Source organism: Callospermophilus lateralis, chromosome 1 (assembly GCF_048772815.1).
Source record: "Callospermophilus lateralis isolate mCalLat2 chromosome 1, mCalLat2.hap1, whole genome shotgun sequence".
NCBI classification, from domain to species: domain Eukaryota; kingdom Metazoa; phylum Chordata; class Mammalia; order Rodentia; family Sciuridae; genus Callospermophilus; species Callospermophilus lateralis.
The window spans coordinates 6,119,079-6,137,219 of NC_135305.1; the positions used below are offsets into that span (position 1 = coordinate 6,119,079).

At 42.4% G+C, this 18,141-nt stretch overlaps 1 protein-coding gene across 10 annotated transcripts in view; it reads left to right on the forward strand.

Annotated features, from left to right (window-relative positions):
• Positions 1-18,141, forward strand: part of Prkag2 (protein kinase AMP-activated non-catalytic subunit gamma 2) — a 259,423-nt gene that overhangs the window by 231,498 nt on the left and 9,784 nt on the right. For 8 of the 10 annotated variants that reach the window (XM_076831769.2, XM_076831778.2, XM_076831737.2 and 5 more), the window contains 5 exons: positions 10,682-10,763; positions 11,600-11,658; positions 13,271-13,316; positions 15,083-15,137; positions 16,155-16,281. The exons of 1 other annotated variant lie outside the window; for it this stretch is intronic. In XM_076831769.2, the coding sequence (XP_076687884.2) occupies positions 10,682-10,763; positions 11,600-11,658; positions 13,271-13,316; positions 15,083-15,137; positions 16,155-16,281 (369 nt within the window). The remainder of the gene's footprint in view (positions 1-10,681; positions 10,764-11,599; positions 11,659-13,270; positions 13,317-15,082; positions 15,138-16,154; positions 16,282-18,141) is intronic. One more of the 10 variants, XM_076831761.2, reaches the window with a different exon arrangement.

The window sequence follows — 18,141 nt, forward strand, 5'->3', positions numbered from 1 at the left end:
TGTGAGCACACACATGTGCACACACATCCCGGGAGATCACAACTTCTCTGTTTTTGACTGTTGCATGGATGAGGCATATCTGGATCTCACCAAGACAGTTGGCAAAGCCCTGCGTGATGTCCCAATGGATAAGATGCAGAAATGTGGTTTGACAGAGCAGAGTGAATTGATGGCTCCTCTTGCGCTGTAGAAAAATGTTGGTTAAATCTCAGCCAGCCTAGAGCAAGCTTTCTCATTGCCTCGGATCCCTCTTGCGGGCCATCTTGACCTCCACTCCACCACCCAGAGCTCAGCCCTCTTCGCTCTTGCAGGTGTGCCAAGGATAGCGCCTCACCCAGCCTACGCTGAGTATGCACCGCAGCTTCCTTAGCCAGGGGAGGCCAGAGCTGGTGGACCAACGCCTCTACCTCAGGGTGGACAGTCCCCAGAAGACCCAGTGGTCGTGCAGCCCTTGTGTGTCAACTCTGCAGTGTCCACGCTGGCTCGCCCTCCTGGCCTTGTGCCCTTTGCTTCTTCTCTGCTCCTTGGCATCACATTCCCAGAACTTTCTGTGGCAGACTCTGCTTCCCAGGGCCCAAGCTGAGGAGCTGGTGGCACACCTGGGATGCCTGTACTCTAACTTCCAGGGACTTGAAATTTGGAAGGTGAAGTCATCAATATCTGGGAAGATTCCTCAGTAAGCTCAGCTATACTTAGAACCAATTAATATGATATCCAGAACAGAGGAAACAGCAGCATTCCAGTATCACAGAAAAGAGCATAAGGGGGCTGCGCGCTTGAGGGGTGCAGGTGTGCACACAGCAGGGCCCTGCCTGCAGCAGGCTTGCGATGGGAGCACGTGCTCTCCCTGGGACAGAAGGCAGATGATGGTTAATTTAGGATTTTTTTAAAGTACATATAAATCATTTTAAACGTTAAGTGAAAAACAGCTTATAATAAAAACAGCAGTCTCTTGTGCCTGTTCCTCACTGCCATGCTGTTCCCCAGAAACAGCCCATTTAGCTGTTAGACTAAATTCAGACTCACATTCAGTACACAATGCTTCCCAAGAAAAGATGCCTGGGAGTCTATTACTGGAAATTCTATATATCCCCCACACTAAGTGTATAGATCCCATAAGAGAAATCATGTTTATTTAGAATTCTGAGGCATCATTCCCTTACTTCCAGCCACCAGTGTTGCCAAAGAGTAATCTATTGTATTTTTTTAAGATTTCTACACTGGCGCTGGGGCTGTAGCTCAGTGGTAGAGTGCTTGCCTCGAATGCGTGAGGCACTGGGTTCGGTCCTCGGCGCTGCATAAAAATAAATAAATAAAATAAAGATATTATGTCCAACTATATAAAAAAATTTAAAAAGATTTCTACCCTTTATGTGTGATTTTATTTTATTTTTTCCATCTGAAGCTTTTGGGGTTTTTCCATTCATTGTACTGGGTGTGTGATTTGGAGTCCAAATCTTGCTGTTCATTTCTTTATTCCTTGTATTATTCTTCAACAGTTTTCTTTCTAATGCTTTCTTTGTTTAGGAACTTGAGTTAGCAGATCTTGGACTCCCCCTCCCCAAATTGATCTTCACTATTCTTTTTTAAAAAGTCTCTGTCATTTCTTCTTGGAAGATTTTTTTTTAACCCTTCTAGTAAGGGGTGTGTGGGTGTGTGTGTGTGTGTGTGTGTGAGAGAGAGAGAGAGAGAGAGAGAGAGAGAGAGAGAGGAGAGAGGGAGAGAGAACTAGGACTTCTGTAACTCTACCATTCAGGGTCTTGTGTGGCTTCCCATTCTTTCATAATTAAAAGTGAGCCCTAACATCTGTTGTGGGTGCATTCCTACTCACAAGGGGGCTTGGTGGGCTTCCCTTCAGAGTGGCAGGCCAGCCATCTTTTTCATTGAAAGCCCTCAGATGTTCATATCTATACATTTTCACATCTGGAGCAGTTCAGTTTCTCCAGAAACTAATAATGAAGATGGGCAGCTGGTTTGAAACAATCTGGTTTGAAACAATCTCCCTGATTGTTCCCCCCACCCCCTCCCAGAGCATCAATCCTTGGCTCTTCCCGTTCTGCAGAGGTCAGCCTGCTTCTGAGCTCCTGGCTAAACTCCCAGCTCTTCCCCACGTGGGTTCTTCAGTGTGGCCACCTTCCCCTTTGTTCATCAGCACCTACTCTGTGTCTGCTTTTTGTCTTGTATAACATTTGGGGTTATAAAGTGGCTCCTAGTTATACTCCCTGTAGTTGGAGGATAACTTTAAGAGAAGCTGTCACCTAAAGAGTCACAAGGAGAACTCCAGAAATAGCAGGTTTGGTCCCACAGGAGTAGAGGGGAGGAATATGGTGATTTTTTTTTCTTTTGTATCAGGGATTGAACTCAGGGGCACTTGACCCACTGAGCCACATCCCAAGCCTATTTTGTATTTTTATTTAGAGACAGGGTCTCACTGAGTTGCTTAGTGCCTTGCTTTTGCTGAGGCTGGCAGAAATAGTGATTTTGATTGGAGTGATGTGAGTAGCTCTGTTGCAGAGCTAGAAGTTAAAGATGAGCTGGATTCGGTAGGTGGAGTTGAAGGTAGGTTCACTGAAGTGGAAGGAACACTATGATAGAGGGAGGTACTAAGCAATACAGTCAGGTATAGCCATGGAGGGAAGGCCAGCTCTGGATCATGGAAGGTCTTGACTGTGATTAAGAAGTTTTATACAGAGATTGGATGCCATAAGTATTAAATCCACCTGACAAGCTTTGATGTGGAAAATTTAGCAAGGAATCAAATTGGAAATTTTAAAAGAACTTTTGTTTTTCATCAATATTAATTTTTGGTGTGGGTGCACTCCAATCAACTTAGTAAAAACCAAACTAAAATCATATAGAAAGCAGCAAAGCATCAGAGAAACCAGTTCCCCGAGTTTTTGAAATATAGATAATTGCTTGGCATTCAATTGCCAAAATCCCTGTGAGCAACTCAGGACTGCTTATAATTCTAAAAAATCATCTCTGTATTAAATTTTTATTTCCTGTCTTTACTTATATAACTATCATATTTGGTTGTTTAAAAATCCTATTGAAATGTAAATTCTAAAAATGATAACAGTCTGAACAAATTGGGTATCAGTTGAAAAGAAAGAAATGTTCAGAGGTGCTCAAGACCCCCCAGAGGTTTTCTCTGCAAATTAAGTTAGAACAAGATTATGCCAGTTCTCTTTTTATTCTGCTTATTGGTTTACTGGTAACACCCCATGCCTTCTGTAATAAGAAAGAACTTTCCCAGATGATTTCACATTGCTCACAGCAGTTTGCATGTTAAGAAGCTGTGTTAGCTTCATTGTGGTGGACAACATTCAGCAAAACCACCAGAGGAACAGGCATGGTCACTGTGCACTCATTGTCCCTCTGCAAGGTGCTTGTGTCTCTTGTGCACTTCAGAATATTATGCTGGGTCTCTGAAGGACAGAATCTGGTCTTCTTCCATGAGTACAACAGGTCAGCAATTTGTGTAGGTGTTTTTTTCCCCCCATGCTAGAGATTGAACCCAGGACCTTGCTCATGTTGGGCAGATGCATATACCACTGAGCTACACCCCCAGCCCTCACACAAGTGAAATTAAAACAGTAAATCATTTACTCTCAGCTTCTAGTTTAGGCAGTGCAGGGTGGAAAATTAAAGCGTTGATTGTTTGGGCTCCTATCCTTGGGTACTGGGCTGCACCCACACCAAAAATCCTGTTTAATCCACCCAGCAAGCCTGAGAGGAAAATGTTATCTGTCAGATCCGTTTACTAACAGGATTTTCGGGGCTCCAGAGGTAACTGAGCCAGCATCACATGGCTAGAGGCAGCATGGAGCCTGCTCATCAGGAAAGCGCTGGTGCTTGATATCAGCAGAAACAGTGGGATGTTTGTATATTATTTCAATTTGAGAAACGCAGTGGTGTGATGGCTTTGTGGAGAAACACAGTGAAGGAGTTGAAGTCCAGTGTATCTAGCAGTGAGCCCACAGACAAGAGGAGTGATGCGTCTGGCTGAGCTGCCTTCTCTTGCAGGATTAATGCCACTTGCCACTTTTCACTTTGGATTCTTAACCTCCTCCTGGCCCTTGAACTCTGGCTCCACAGGGGGTTTTCCTCACCCTGCTCCCTGCCTGGCCCGTGTGGCATCAGCAGTGAATCTCCTCCCAGAATACACATTACCGGTTCCTCATGTTTACTGGTGGGTCTGTGGATTATGCCATAGCTATATTTGACACATTTAGAATCTGTGCTGTGGGACCACTGCCTCTGTGTTTTGTTTACAGGGCCTTGAGACTTTTAGTAGCTTTGCAGCATTTAGGATGCTATGACTTTTTAGGTAACAGAATAGTCAGAGAAGTTACCATGGGGAAATGGAAATTTTTTCTGGTTCTGAAATAACAGTCGTTGGTGTCGTCATTTTTAACTTGAAATTTGATGGGAATGTCTATAGCATGGAAATATTCATTAACATCTGCTGGAACTAACAGGGTATGTTGGCACATGCCTGTAATCTCAGCAACTGCAGAGGCTGGGGTAGGAGGATTGCACGTTCAAGGCCAGCCTCAGCAACTTAGTGAGGCCCTAAGCAACTTAGTGAGCCCTATATTAAAATTAAAAAATAAAAAGGGCTGGGGATATGTTTAGTAGTAAAGTGCTCCTGGGCTCCATTCCCAGTCCAAAAAAAAAAAAAAAAATCTGCTGGATGTATATGTGATCATTTGTACAAAGTATAAACATTAAATATCAAGATCAAATATCAAAATATTAGCAAATAAAGCTAACAGTAATACTCCTCCTGCCCCTGGGATTAATTCATGCACCTTCTGATCAGGTGTTCTTGTTTATTAAAGTCCGTAATGCTCAGCTATTTGTGGCTTGATGCCAACCAGTCCCCTAGACAGGAAAGTCTCTTCCAGAAACTTCTAGAAATGCGTGCCCAGAGGGAAGGCTTCCTTGTTTGGCTCTCATACAGTTGTCACATCCATTCAACTCGTGGGCCATAGTAGAGAATAGAGAAAGCCTCTCCTTGGTAGGGTCCCGGATGTCATGTGATTCCTGCATTAATGATGATTAACTCCTACCATAAATGCCTGAGTATCATCTGAGTAGTTCACCTGGTGTCCTCACTGCTGTGGCTGGTTCAAGTCTAGCATTTTGCTATATGATGATGGTGATGTTTTTAATTTCTCCTGTTATTTCTTCTTTTATTCCTCCTTTCTTACCTTCATTTAATTTAATAAGCCCTTTAGTCCGTTTTTTTTCCCTTAGCTTTTTAGTCGTGCGTTCTTTGAGTAGCCTCTGACGGCTGCCTGGTAGCATCTGTCTCGCACTGTTGTCCAGCTCATGATACTTCACCCCCCCACCCCACGCAGTGCAGTTTTTATGAGGCAGCTTAGCTCTGGCAGCCCCTCTCCTGCCTGTTGCGTATCTGTTTCATTCTGCCCAATGGGTGTTGTACTCTTCTTCTAAGCACTCCATGCTTGCTTTTGTGCCTGCCCTTTCCTGGTGTGCCTCGCCCACTCCTGCAGTCCTCTGAGCTCTGGAGTCTCTCCTCCAGCACCAGGACCCCACCCCCTTCAGGTATTTCTTGCAGTGTAGTAGGTTGACAGTTCTCCCAGCTCCTGGTTGTCTGAGCAGCTGTATTTGCTGGTGCCTCCTGAAGGTGTTTCCGCTGGATCCACATGCCAGGCTGGCAGGCTTTCAGGGTCACCATACTGATTTTCTGTCATCTTCTGACTGTCAATGTTTCTGTTGCAAAGTCAGCCATCTGTCTGATTGTTGCTCCTTTGAAAGGTTATGTATCTGGCTGATTTTTCTCTCTGCTTGAGTTTTTGGCATCTTGACTATGATATGCTCAGGTGTGCTTATCCTGCCTGGAATTTATTTGATCTTCTTTGATAGATTCCAGTTTTCTGTTGAAATTCATCTGTTTGAGGATGACTTGGAAAGTACCCTCAGGAAAATTCCAGAATGAATGTGGATCACAGTCCCTGTGTGTCTTTTCTGTGAAGAATCGTGCTTCCAAGCCTTGGCTGTGTGGCTACACGCCATCACCTCAGTAGTGCCCAGATCTCTCCTGCGGCTTGCACAGGTTGTTTTCAATTGTTTCATTTTGGCCAAACTTGGAACTTCCTGGAGTAACTATTCAATAGTTGTGGTCATCTAGAGTTTCATGAATAATCCTGAAGAGGGGCTGGGGCTGTGGCTCAGTGGTGGAGTACTCGTCTGGCACATGTGAGGCCCTGGGTTCCATCCTCAGCACCACGTAAAATCAATCAATAAATAAAATAAAGGTATTGTGTCCATCTACAACTAAATAATAATAATAATAATAATAATAATAATAATAATAATAAATCCTGAAGAATTAGTATAATAATGTTTTTTCCTGATACATGTGTTATTTTGAAGAAAACAATAAACAATTTGTGGTTTTAAAAGATGCCCCGCTTCCTAGGCTGTTCCAACTAGTTTAGAAAAGCAAGCTAATCAGATATTGATGTGTTAGAGTCTCTTTGTAGGTGAATTTTCCTCCATAGTCTTTTATAATGGTTTCTAGGGCCAGTCAAGGATTCCCCAGGTATCCCCAGGTGGAAATCTCAGAGCACTCAAAGAGACACACCATCCTGAACGCCATGTAGTTAGGCAAATAGGCTGAACATCTTTGTGATTCTCAACAAAAAGTGTGGCTCAAAAGTCCTTAATCAATCTGTAGATGCCATTGAGACACATTTCTCTCCCATCCCACTGGGCTGGCACTCCTTACCTCCTCTTTCCTGCTCCCTGCTAGTTCACTTAACTCACATGTAGAATCCCTCCTGTGTAGGAGACACAGTGCAGGACTGGGTTTAGGTAAGTTTGCAGAATCATTGATGAATTCCCTCTGATCATCAGTGATCCCTTTGCTTTTGTGCAGGTGAACCAGGCACATACATAATTCTACAAAAAGGCAAAATGTGTCGAGACAAATGAGTAAATAGCTTCTGCATTGTTAATCCTGCAGTCTGCTTTATGTCCCTGTAATTCTCACCCATTTCTTTCACTACTAGGTTAAAAACGGTGTAATGTAGTGGATATGAAGAAAATCATTCTCTTTTAGTTAAAAAAAGTTATACAAAAACAACATAACAGTTTTTTAAAAGAAACACACATTTTATTGTCCCAGCTCCTTAATATAGCAGTGTAATTATTGGCTTGCTTCTCTTTGATCTTTTCCATTTTACATATTTTATATCATTACCACAATATATAATTTTATACTCAGTATTTTTATTGTCAAACTTTTTTAACTTCAACATACTCTTCATAATTATACAATTTTAACCAGTGTTAGATATGTTTTTCTCATTGGTATGCTCATATTTTAACAAGTTTTCTTTTGTTGGGTAGATTTTTTTTAGGTTTCAATTTTATAAATATTGCTATGTCAGACATCTTTTCAGGAATCCCACTCCCCAGAATAATCCAACCGGGAAGCCACAGCACAGTGAGAAGTAGGAATATTCTTTGCTTCTTTCCTCACTTCCTTCCTCCCTCTCCCTCCCTCTCCCTCTCCCTCTCCCTCTCCCTCTCCCTCTCCCTCTCCCTCTCCCTCTCCCTCTCCCTCTCCCTCTCCCTCTCCCTCTCCTCTCCCTCTCCCTCTCCCTCTCCCTCTCCCTCTCCCTCTCCCTCTCCCTCTCCCTCTCCCTCTCCCTCTCCCTCTCCCTCTCCCTCTCCCTCTCCCTCTCCCTCTCCCTCTCCCTCTCCTCCCTCTCCCTCTCCCTCTCCCTCTCCCTCTCCCTCTCCCTCTCCCTCTCCCTCTCCCTCTCCCTCTCCCTCTCCCTCTCCTCTCCCTCTCCCTCTCCCTCTCCCTCTCCCTCTCCCTCTCCCTCTCCCTCTCCCTCTCCCTCTCCCTCTCCCTCTCCCTCTCCCTCTCCCTCTCCCTCTCTCCCTCTCCCTCTCCCTCTCCCTCTCCCTCTCCCTCTCCCTCTCCCTCTCCCTCTCCCTCTCCTCTCCCTCTCCCTCTCCCTCTCCCTCTCCCTCTCCTCTCCCTCTCCTCTCCCTCTCCCTCTCCCTCTCCCTCTCCCTCTCCCTCTCCCTCTCCCTCTCCCTCTCCCTCTCCCTCTCCCTCTCCCTCTCCCTCTCCCTCTCCCTCTCCCTCTCCCTCTCCCTCTCCCTCTCCCTCTCCCTCTCCCTCTCCCTCTCCCTCTCCCTCTCCCTCTCCCTCTCCCTCTCCCTCTCCCTCTCCCTCTCCCTCTCCCTCTCCCTCTCCCTCTCCCTCTCCCTCTCCCTCTCCCTCTCCCTCTCCCTCTCCCTCTCCCTCTCCCTCTCCCTCTCCCTCTCCCTCTCCCTCTCCCTCTCCCTCTCCCTGTTATAGCCACATCCCCTGTCCTTTTTTGCCCCAGCACTGGCCATGAAACCCAGGTGCACTTTACTGCTAAGCTACACCCCAGCCTTTTTTATTATTTTATTTTGAGACAGGGTCCCACTAAATATCCCAGGCTGACCTTGAACCTGGGAACCTCCTGCTACAACTTCCTGAATAGCTGGAATTACAAGTGTGTACTGCCACACCCAGTTTTTATGATTTTTTAAATTTTTTTAATTGGTTCTTTTTAGTTATACACAACATTAGGATCCATTATGACAAAATTATAAAAACGTAGAATATGATTTGCTCTAATTCAGCCCCCTGTACTTCCTCTTTCCCTCCCCTGGTCCCTCCCCTATTTCCTTTCTTCTATTCTACTGATCTTTATGTCAGTTACTTATAGTTTCTTTAAGTTGATGTCTTGGGTGTCTGTGATGGTGAGATTCACTGTGGTATATTCGTATATATACGTAGGAGAGTTGGGTCAGACTCATTACAGTGTTCTTTCCTTTCCCATCTATCTTTCCTCCTCTTTGGTCCCCTTCATCTACTTCACTAATCATTCTTCTATCCTCCCCCGCATCCCCCTCTATTTTGGTTTAGCTTCCGCATATCAGAGAAAATATTTGATCTTTGACTTTTGGGGACTGGCTTATTTCACTTAACATGTTGATTCATCATACCAACTGTGGTTATATAAAAATATCTCATGGTTCCACCAGTGGTTTTATTTTATTTTATTTTTATTTTATTGTATTAGTTACACATGACAGTACAATGATCTTGACATTTCATACATTTGAATCAAATGGAGTATAATTTCTCATTTTTCTGATTGTACAGGTTGCAGAATCACATTGGTCATACAGTCACTATATACATACAGCAATAATAATGTCTATTTTATTCTGCTGCCCTTCCTATCCCCCCTTTCCCTCCCCTCCCCTCCCTCCACTTCTCTCTACCCAATCTAATGAGACACACTTTTTTTTCCCACTTTGATTTTATAATAGCAATTATAAGGAGATAGAACTTCAAAGTATTGACTTATTTTAGCAGCTGTTAGTCAGCTTTCCATCACTGTGATAAAAATGCCTGAGATAAACAATTTTTAAAGAGGAAAAGTTCACTTTGGCTCACAGTTTCAGAGGTTTCAGTCCATGGTCACTTGGCCCTGTTGCTTTGGGCCTGTGGCAGTGCAGCATATCATGGGGGTAGCATGGGGCAGAGTAGGCATTCGTTCACCTCTTGGTAGCTGGGAAGCAAAAAGACAGAAAGAAGGGAAAGGAGGGGCCAGATCCCATTTCCCCTTCAAGAGCGTGCCCCCAGTTCCTAATTCCTTCCACCAGGGCCTACCCCTGTATCTTCTGTCACCTTCCAGCAGCACCACAGCTGGGGACCAGGCCTTCAGCACATGGGCCTTTGGGAGACATTTAAAATCCAAACTACGGCAACAGCTATAAATGATGCTTTAGATTCCCTTTAGTTTTTATTTCTTTTGGTTATTAACAAAATTCAAACATTTTCCTTATTTGTACTGCATTTTGTATTTAGAGTATCATTTCAGCACTGAGCCTTCAACTATTAATAAATCATCTGTCTGTTACCTTATACTGTCCCACGGGGCATTTGTCATGAGGGCTAAATGAGATTCTTGTCTTAGCATATTCTGAACAGTGCCTGACCCATAATAGGCACGTTCGGAGTGTCCTTAGGGGAATAAAAGTGCAAGTACATTATATTCAGATCTTTTCTTTTTCATCCTTGGGGAAATGAGAGTGTTTGTTTGTTTTTGTTATTGAGCATATTAAAAACAAATTTTCATCTCAAGTCATTTGAGATAGCTTCAGTATTTTCAAATGAATTATTAATCACATATAGTAGAAATTGGAGCCTTTAATTATTTTGTATGGCTTTAATTATATGAAGTCTTTATATTAACAAAAAATCTTCAGGGCTGGGGCTGTAACTCAGTGGTGGTAAAGCACTTGCCTCGCATGTGTGAGGCACTGGGTCAATCCTCAGCACCACATGGACACGTGTCCATCTACAACTTAAAAAAAAAATTAAAAGTCTTCAGTCACAAGAAGGAAAGAAACTGAAGTTAATTGAATTGTTCAATTGTTAATTGAATTGTTTCAAAAAGCAATCTCCAATCCCTGTATGTTCCTAAGTATAATACAGGCAGATTTTTGCTAATAACATGATTTCCAGATTGTCAAACTGACAAAACCCGCCATCAGAGATAACGAGGAGAGACGATGGACGTCCTGTTGAGGTATCTTCCTCCGACAGGTGGCCATCCCAGCTCGTGTCCTTCCTCTGCTTTTTCTCTAGGTCAAGAAGGCCTTCTTTGCCTTGGTGGCCAACGGTGTCCGGGCAGCGCCACTGTGGGAGAGTAAAAAGCAGAGTTTTGTAGGTGAGCAGGGCGAGCCTGGGGGAGTCTGAAACGAGAGGACAGCTGGGGGATGTGCAGGGCGCCCTTGGAGCTCAGGTGGTGAACCTGTTGCTGGTCACAGGACTTCCTTGCTTTTGCACACGGGTAAGACAGGATTGCCAGAGACCCAGAACACTGCTGAGCTTTCGCTGGAGTCCTTTGGTGATGTTGTTTTAAGTTAGCAACTCTTTGACACCCTGAAGAGCTTGTGTGCCTTTGTCAACCCGGGGACAAAAGCCCACCCTTGTGCGTGGCAGATGCGCATTTGCAGCCCTAGCTCAGGGGTGCCTGTTCAGCACATCATTTTGAAATAGCCTGTGTCTGCTTCCCCCCAGGTGATAATTCCCTTAGGGAAGCGGGTCATATCTTAATCTTCTGGCACATAGTAGGTACACAGCAAATGTTGACCCTCTTTCCTAAAACTGTTTTATTTATAGTGGAAAACCATCTCAGTGCTTCCAGAGGGTCATGTTCCTAAAGCTATATTCCTGAGAATTCTTTATTAGACTATACCTTATTTTTAAAGTATTTTAGATCATTTAGCTCTTTTAGATGTTTTATAACAATTGACAATTTTTTCCCATTGATTTGCCAAATATTCTCATTCCGTAGCTAAATTTCAGGTTTAATGTCAGCTAGAATTATATCTCTAATTAGACCTAGAAAATACGTTAATAGAAATATATTAACCTATGCTTAAGATCTTTAAGGTATATTTTATTAGCTTTTTTAGTAAATATTCAAGATTCACTTGCCATTTAAATTTTCCTTGTCCATGTCCACAGTTTTGTTTTTAAACATACTATTCTTTGTTCCAGGAATGTTAACAATCACAGATTTCATAAATATACTGCATAGATATTATAAGTCACCTATGGTAAGTGGCATTGATCCTTACTATTTTATTAATTGGTACTGTATATGTCTGTTTGGGGAGGGGGCATATTTTAAGATCTTTTTGGTATGAGGTGGGGGTGCATGGTTCATTATTTCACATATACGAAGAAGGAATTGCAAGGTGAAGCTACTAACCCCAGTACAGAGCTAGCCTACCCTCAGTTACATACTCATGGCTTGGCGCAGTTTTGCTCAGGAAAGCTGAAGGGAAATAGCTGCCACATTCCGCTCTCAGAGTTCCTCAAGTCAGTGGACCCTATGTTCTGTAAATTTCACTGAGTAGATGCTGCTTGACTTCCAAGAGCATCCTGTGGCAGCAGGGTACTGGGCGTCTGCTGGGCTGGGCACAGGGACACCTGCCCACTGCTCTTGTCCAGAGGGTCAGACCAATGGGCCCTCACACCTGAGATAAGGTAGGAGACCATAGGGTTTATCTTTGCAGGCCTATTAATGTGCATAGAGGTTGATGAGTTTCCCCAGCAATTTCATGGCAAGAGCTATGTGTACTTTATGGTTTTAAAGGACAAAAAAGAAAGTAGAGATTAAAATTGAAAAAATTCTGTGTTGGCTTTTTTCTGCCAGTGAAGGAAAGACTGCTCCAGCTGATGTGAGTAAGCAGCAGAGCCCCGAGGAGCCTGCCCCACTGTTCTGCTAGAGTATAGTTTGAAAACCACTTCTGTCCTTGGTCGAACACTGGGAAGTTTATGATTCCACTGGTGTAGTTTTGGGTCTGTCTTTTTGTGAGCGTGAGGAGGGGCAGAGTTGTATACTTTATTTCACTGGCACTAATGGGGCATCTAAAAGGTGTAAGTCAATTCAGTTAATACTGTTGGCCAGTTGTCCACTACAGTCATGCATCACTCAACAAGGGGACACCATCTGAGAAGTGTGTGGGCATTTGACTTCCTTGTGTGAACATGGCAGAACCTTTTACCCAAATTAAGACATGTCACTGGGCGATAGTCTTACGCCATAGTCACATGTGTGGTCCCTCATTGCCTAAAATGCTATTATGTAGCATTTCTACGTAAAATACAACAGCGAGTCGTGGTGAGACACGCTCTCAGAAGGAAGTTTTAACAAAGACTATAATACTCTATTTTACGTCATGCGACATTCTGATTTCTTGAACACCACCAAGGCAGGTTAATACTAGGGGTCATATCTTTGCTTTTGGACTAGGAAAACTCAGCACAAGTATAATATTTTATGTTGTTGTTGTTGTTGTTTTTTCCTGGGGATGGAACCCAGGGCCTCATACATCTAGTCAAGCGCTCTACCACCGAGCAATATCCCCAGCCTACAGTGTGATTTTTAAATGGATGGATTTTGATAAAGTACAGCCAGATCCCATGTGACAAATCTCGGCAATGATTTATTAAATCAAAATTGCTGAAAAGCAGTTGGATCTAAATGTAAAGCCCAAAGTTTTTCTTAATACTTGGATACATGTTTTTCTCTGTATTTCTTCTCATTTTCTAACTATAAACAGGAAAATGCTGTTATAAAAGCCGTATCATTTTCCAAGTAGTTTATTTGTTCCTGTATTGTATATGTTAACATTTATAAATAAGAATTTTTCTTATTTGCAGGTACAAATTTATGAATTAGAGGAACATAAGATTGAAACATGGAGGGGTAAGCACTACTAGGTGCTAAAAATCTTTACTATCCGGGAGAAAATGTTAAACCTTAGTGTGTAAAGTATGTTTTAGTATCACACGTTCTTTTCTCTATGATAATAACACATTAGAGAAAATATACTGTTTTTTTTTTTTTTTTGTCTTCATTTTGGAAGTCTGGCTGCCCGTTCTGGTAATGGGCATGTAGAGAACCCACACAAGCCAGGCCTGGCACTCAGGCTGGCAATGTAGAGTGAGCTGACCACAGAGCCAGCCCCTGACATCTGCCCTTGTACAGAAAATGCTCCAAGGACCTGCCAGACCTTCACAGAAGTAAGAATCTGTTCTGATTTAAACTTATTTCTTTCCAAATTATGGCAAAACACAGAACAAGTAAGCCTTAACTCTGTGAATGGTTTGGATCAAAAACCAAAGAAATAATTCCAGGAACACTATTTTTTGTCACATTGAAATTCACCCTTTTCAATCGTAACACTTTTCTGCAGTGGAACCATTTTTTGAATTCTTGTTTTGTGATTGCGAATGAGTCTTCCTGAGCCCATGAGTGGATGGTGGAGCAGGCAGGGGGGTGGGATGAGAGTGAGAGGACCCAGACTGAGTGGAATGAAGAGCCCTTGGAGGGTATCCAGGGAAAAGCCTGGATGGAAATGGAGGGACCAGCCAGGCGTGGTGGCACACACTCTAATCCCAGCAACTCAGCAAAGCCCCAAACAACTTAGTGAGACCCCATCTCAAAATTAAAAAGGGCTGGGGATGTAGCACATCGGTAAAGTGCCCCTGGGTTCAATCGCCAGAACCCCCTCCCAAGAAAAAGAGAGAAAAGAAATGGAGGGAACAACTGAAGGGAAATTTCAGATTGGAAATTCAGTAGTCTGGATTTGCACCTCCCATAGTATGCCCAAGAGAATACACAATGATGGTCACTGAGAACAATGCTCAGTATCTCAAAAGCTCTGCAGGCCCTTTTAATGAGTTAGAGGCTTTGTTGAGTGATATATTTGATTTATTATCGCTTTCTCAATCCAAGCTGAATGAATTAAGTCAACATGAAATCCATATGGCCTGTTATGATGTGATTGTGTAACTTAACATCAGGACCAATAATTCTTATCAAATGATACTTTACACACTGTTGACCAAGGTATAAGTATATTTACATATTTCATACATGGTATTTGGTAGAAATAATAGTGCTTAGGTATTCTCAACTACCTTCTGTGTGCATACCTTGGGAAAGCAAATTAATTACAGTTGATATCTTTACCAAGAAAATTTCCATTTTCTGGAAAGATTCCCAGGATTCAGTAGGTTGTGAGCATTAATTTAGTAAAATGAAACAAGAACATTTAAAGAGCAAAGTTTATTATTAACTAATTTTATCTTATAACTTATGAAAATTATCTTTAAAGGATTTTGTAAATGCTTCATTTCTTGAGCATAATTTTAAATTGATAGCATTCTGATAAAAGAGCTGGTATTGCTCTTTTATCAGATTGCTTGACTTTTCCCCCAATGTTATAAATATCTGTTAAAATCCTGTTTTTAAATATTTAGTTTTTCTTCAAAGGCAACATTCAGAGAACAATCAAAGTTGCTTAATACTGCCATACCTATAATTAACAGAATAGTTTTTAAAATTTCTTTTGATGTAGATTTTTAATTCTTTTAATTCTCTGTAAACAGAAGGGCATTTGAATTTCTGTGATAACGGCAAACAGCAAATATGTTAACTAACTGCGCATTTTCTTTCTATAAATACAGAGCTTTATTTACAAGAAACATTTAAGCCTTTAGTGAATATATCTCCAGATGCAAGGTAAACGTGTAGTTTTTTTCCCTTTATTTTCATATATCTGTTTTATTATCATGTTAGATAAATAGAAGCAAACAAACAAAACATTCTCCACTCTAAATGGGGCCGGCCTCCCTAACTCCAAATCTGAGTTCATTAAAGTTAGGGACAAGAGAAGTCACAACATGTTCCCGCACGAGGTTGACATGACCTAGGCAGATGGTCACACTACGCAGTCCTGAACGTCCAATCTCCTGTGTTGGGTCAGTGTAGGGAGCTGTGCAGTTGCCAAATCTTGGGCTCACCACACCCTGCTCAGGCAGTCCAAGAGGACAGAGCCTGGGAATGGTATAGAAACACTACTGACTCTGATCCTGAAAGGCTTTCATGAAAAAGGATAGTCTAGAAGACATTTTTAAATCTCAAGAACTCTAGAGAGAAAAGGTAAATTATTTGTTTTATTTTTCTCATTTCCAAATCTTATCAGGAAGACACACCCAATAGCCTTCTTGGAGCCAGTCATAGGGAGGCAGTGAGTAGGCAGAAGGTGGCTCCACCCAGTCCGGTGGCCGGAGCCACAGGCACCAATTCCCACCCTAGGAACCCACCCTGGGAGCCCACCAGCTAGCTTGGCCTCTGTGTGATCCCCAGGCCCCCTAGCTCCCCTAAGGGCTATGTGGTCTGCCCTGATCCAGGTCCCTAAATACACTGCGAAGGAGTACTCCCTACAGACTTGAAGCTAGCACTTGCATTTCAGATATTTTAACAGATTGTGAAAAACTAAAAATATACTGTGGTCTCCAGATTAAAACTTGTCCATGGGCTGGGGGTGTGACTCAGTGGTACAGCCTTCACCTGGCATGCATGAGGCCCTGGGTTCCATCCCCAACACTGGGAAAAAAATCACAACAGTATTTTTAGTTGATAAACCTTTTATTATGGTGATATACAAACACTGGAAATGCTTTAAAGCTGGGATAGTCCAAAGATTTCTGACTTTTCTTTAAAGCCTCCTAACAACTTTAATGGCTTTTCCCGCAGCCTCTTCGATGCTGTGTACTCGTTGATCAAAAATAAAATCCACAGATTGCCAGTTATTGACCCTATCAGTGGGAATGCACTTTATATACTTACTCACAAAAGAATCCTCAAGTTCCTCCAGCTTTTTGTAAGTAGTATTTAGTGTTTCTAAAGACATAGTTGCATTTACTTCAATTAATTCATTTCAAGTAAATTGGCTTCTGTTACTCTCAGTAGTAGATTGTTAGTTTTGAGGTCTCCACTTCTAAACTTTAGTTTTTCAACTTAACTACTATTTGAATTGTACATTCTCAAAGTTGATTTCAGTTAAAAAGCAATCACATTCAAGTACAAGTACCAAAATAATAAAAACACTTGGAATTAATTAATAAATTAGAACATTTTATCACCTAATACCCAAGGGGAGGTAAAACTGTTGACAAGTCAGTCTAATTAGGGACTGCTGTACAAGTAAACTGAACCAATGTTCAGGACAAAAGTTGCTTCATGATGCTTTGATCGGTGTTATGGTTCAAGAAACATGTTCAAAAAATATTGTCCCTGAGGTTATCTTCTTATAAACAACAGCAATACTAGGAAATCCCAAAGCAAATAAAATTTTGTCAAGAGAATACCATGTTGGTCCAAATCAGGCCTCTATTATCCATTCATTTTCTCAGTGGTGTCTGAAATTAGCTGGTCTCATAGTCATTTAAAACCCACAAACTCTTTGGTCCACAATGTGAAAAGAGGCTCAGAAGCGAGACAGCTTCTCTGCTTCCCCTTATTACTGTCACTAAATTTAAGGTTACACATAAGTAGTCAGATAGATCCCTAGGCAGCATTGGTAATTCAGAGGAGGTCATTTGAAAAGTTGTTTTCTCCTAAAGAACATAGTAGATATTAAAAATCTACTTCAAAGTAGCTCTTCCACTTTGTCTTCCACAGCTCTGCGTAGGAATTAAAATTGCATCCAGTGTAATTCACAGGCTGACCAAGCTCTTCCCCTGGAAGCAGCCTTGAAATATCTTGTTCATCAAACCAGTCTTATATTTTAAAATAGTCTATATATATAAATTACACTTCATGGTTAAATAAATGCTATGAAATAGGAAGGAGAAGAGTAATTTACCAAAAAAAATAAACAAAAACATGAAGTTTAATAGACAGTCTAGGGAAAAAAATGAGGGACTTATTGACATTGTTTTTCAGTTTGTAATCTGGGAATGGGGCAGCCTTATCGTTTAGGTTTTGCAGAAACACCAGGTGTGGGGTAGAGAGGCACTTTTTTTTTTTTAACATATTTGTTTTTTAGTTGTAATTGGACACAATACCTTTATTTTGTTTATTTATTTTTATGTGGTGCTGAGAATTGAACCCAAGGCCTGGCACATGCTAGGTGAGCGCGCTACCACTGGGCCACAATCCCAGCCCAAGAGGCACATTTTCAGACTCCACATGTCCTAGGCCTATAGTGCACTTAATCCTTAAGAGTCATAATTCTGAAATGTGTTAACTATGAGAGCTGCTGGTGCCCGGCACTGGGCTAGCACTTCACAAGCTGGACTACCGCCCCATCAGCTGGGTATTTATTATTAAGCCCATTTTATAGGTGATGCCCCTAAGCAAGGTGAAGTGTCTTGGCCAGGGTTCTGTGGCTGGCAGGTGGCAGAGCTGGTGTGCACACCAAGCACTCCAGATCTGCAGCCACCTCTGACAACTGTCTGCTGGCCTGTGAGGTTGTACACAGGGGCGACAGGCCCAGAGTTGCCCAGGCAGTGAGTTGTGAGTTGCAACCCAAGAGCCTCTGCAGGCCCAGACCACCCATGCTGTCACCGCCACACCAAAGGACAGGTGTGAGAGTGTCCCTCTGCAGAGCTAGGTCAGATTTTTCCCTTATAAAAATAGAGGAGGTTGCCTCTGCCCAGTACTGCCTTATATTTGGGCCAATGTGGTAATTAGAATCATGCTACTAGAATATTCAGCTAGAGGTTCTCAGATAAAAATG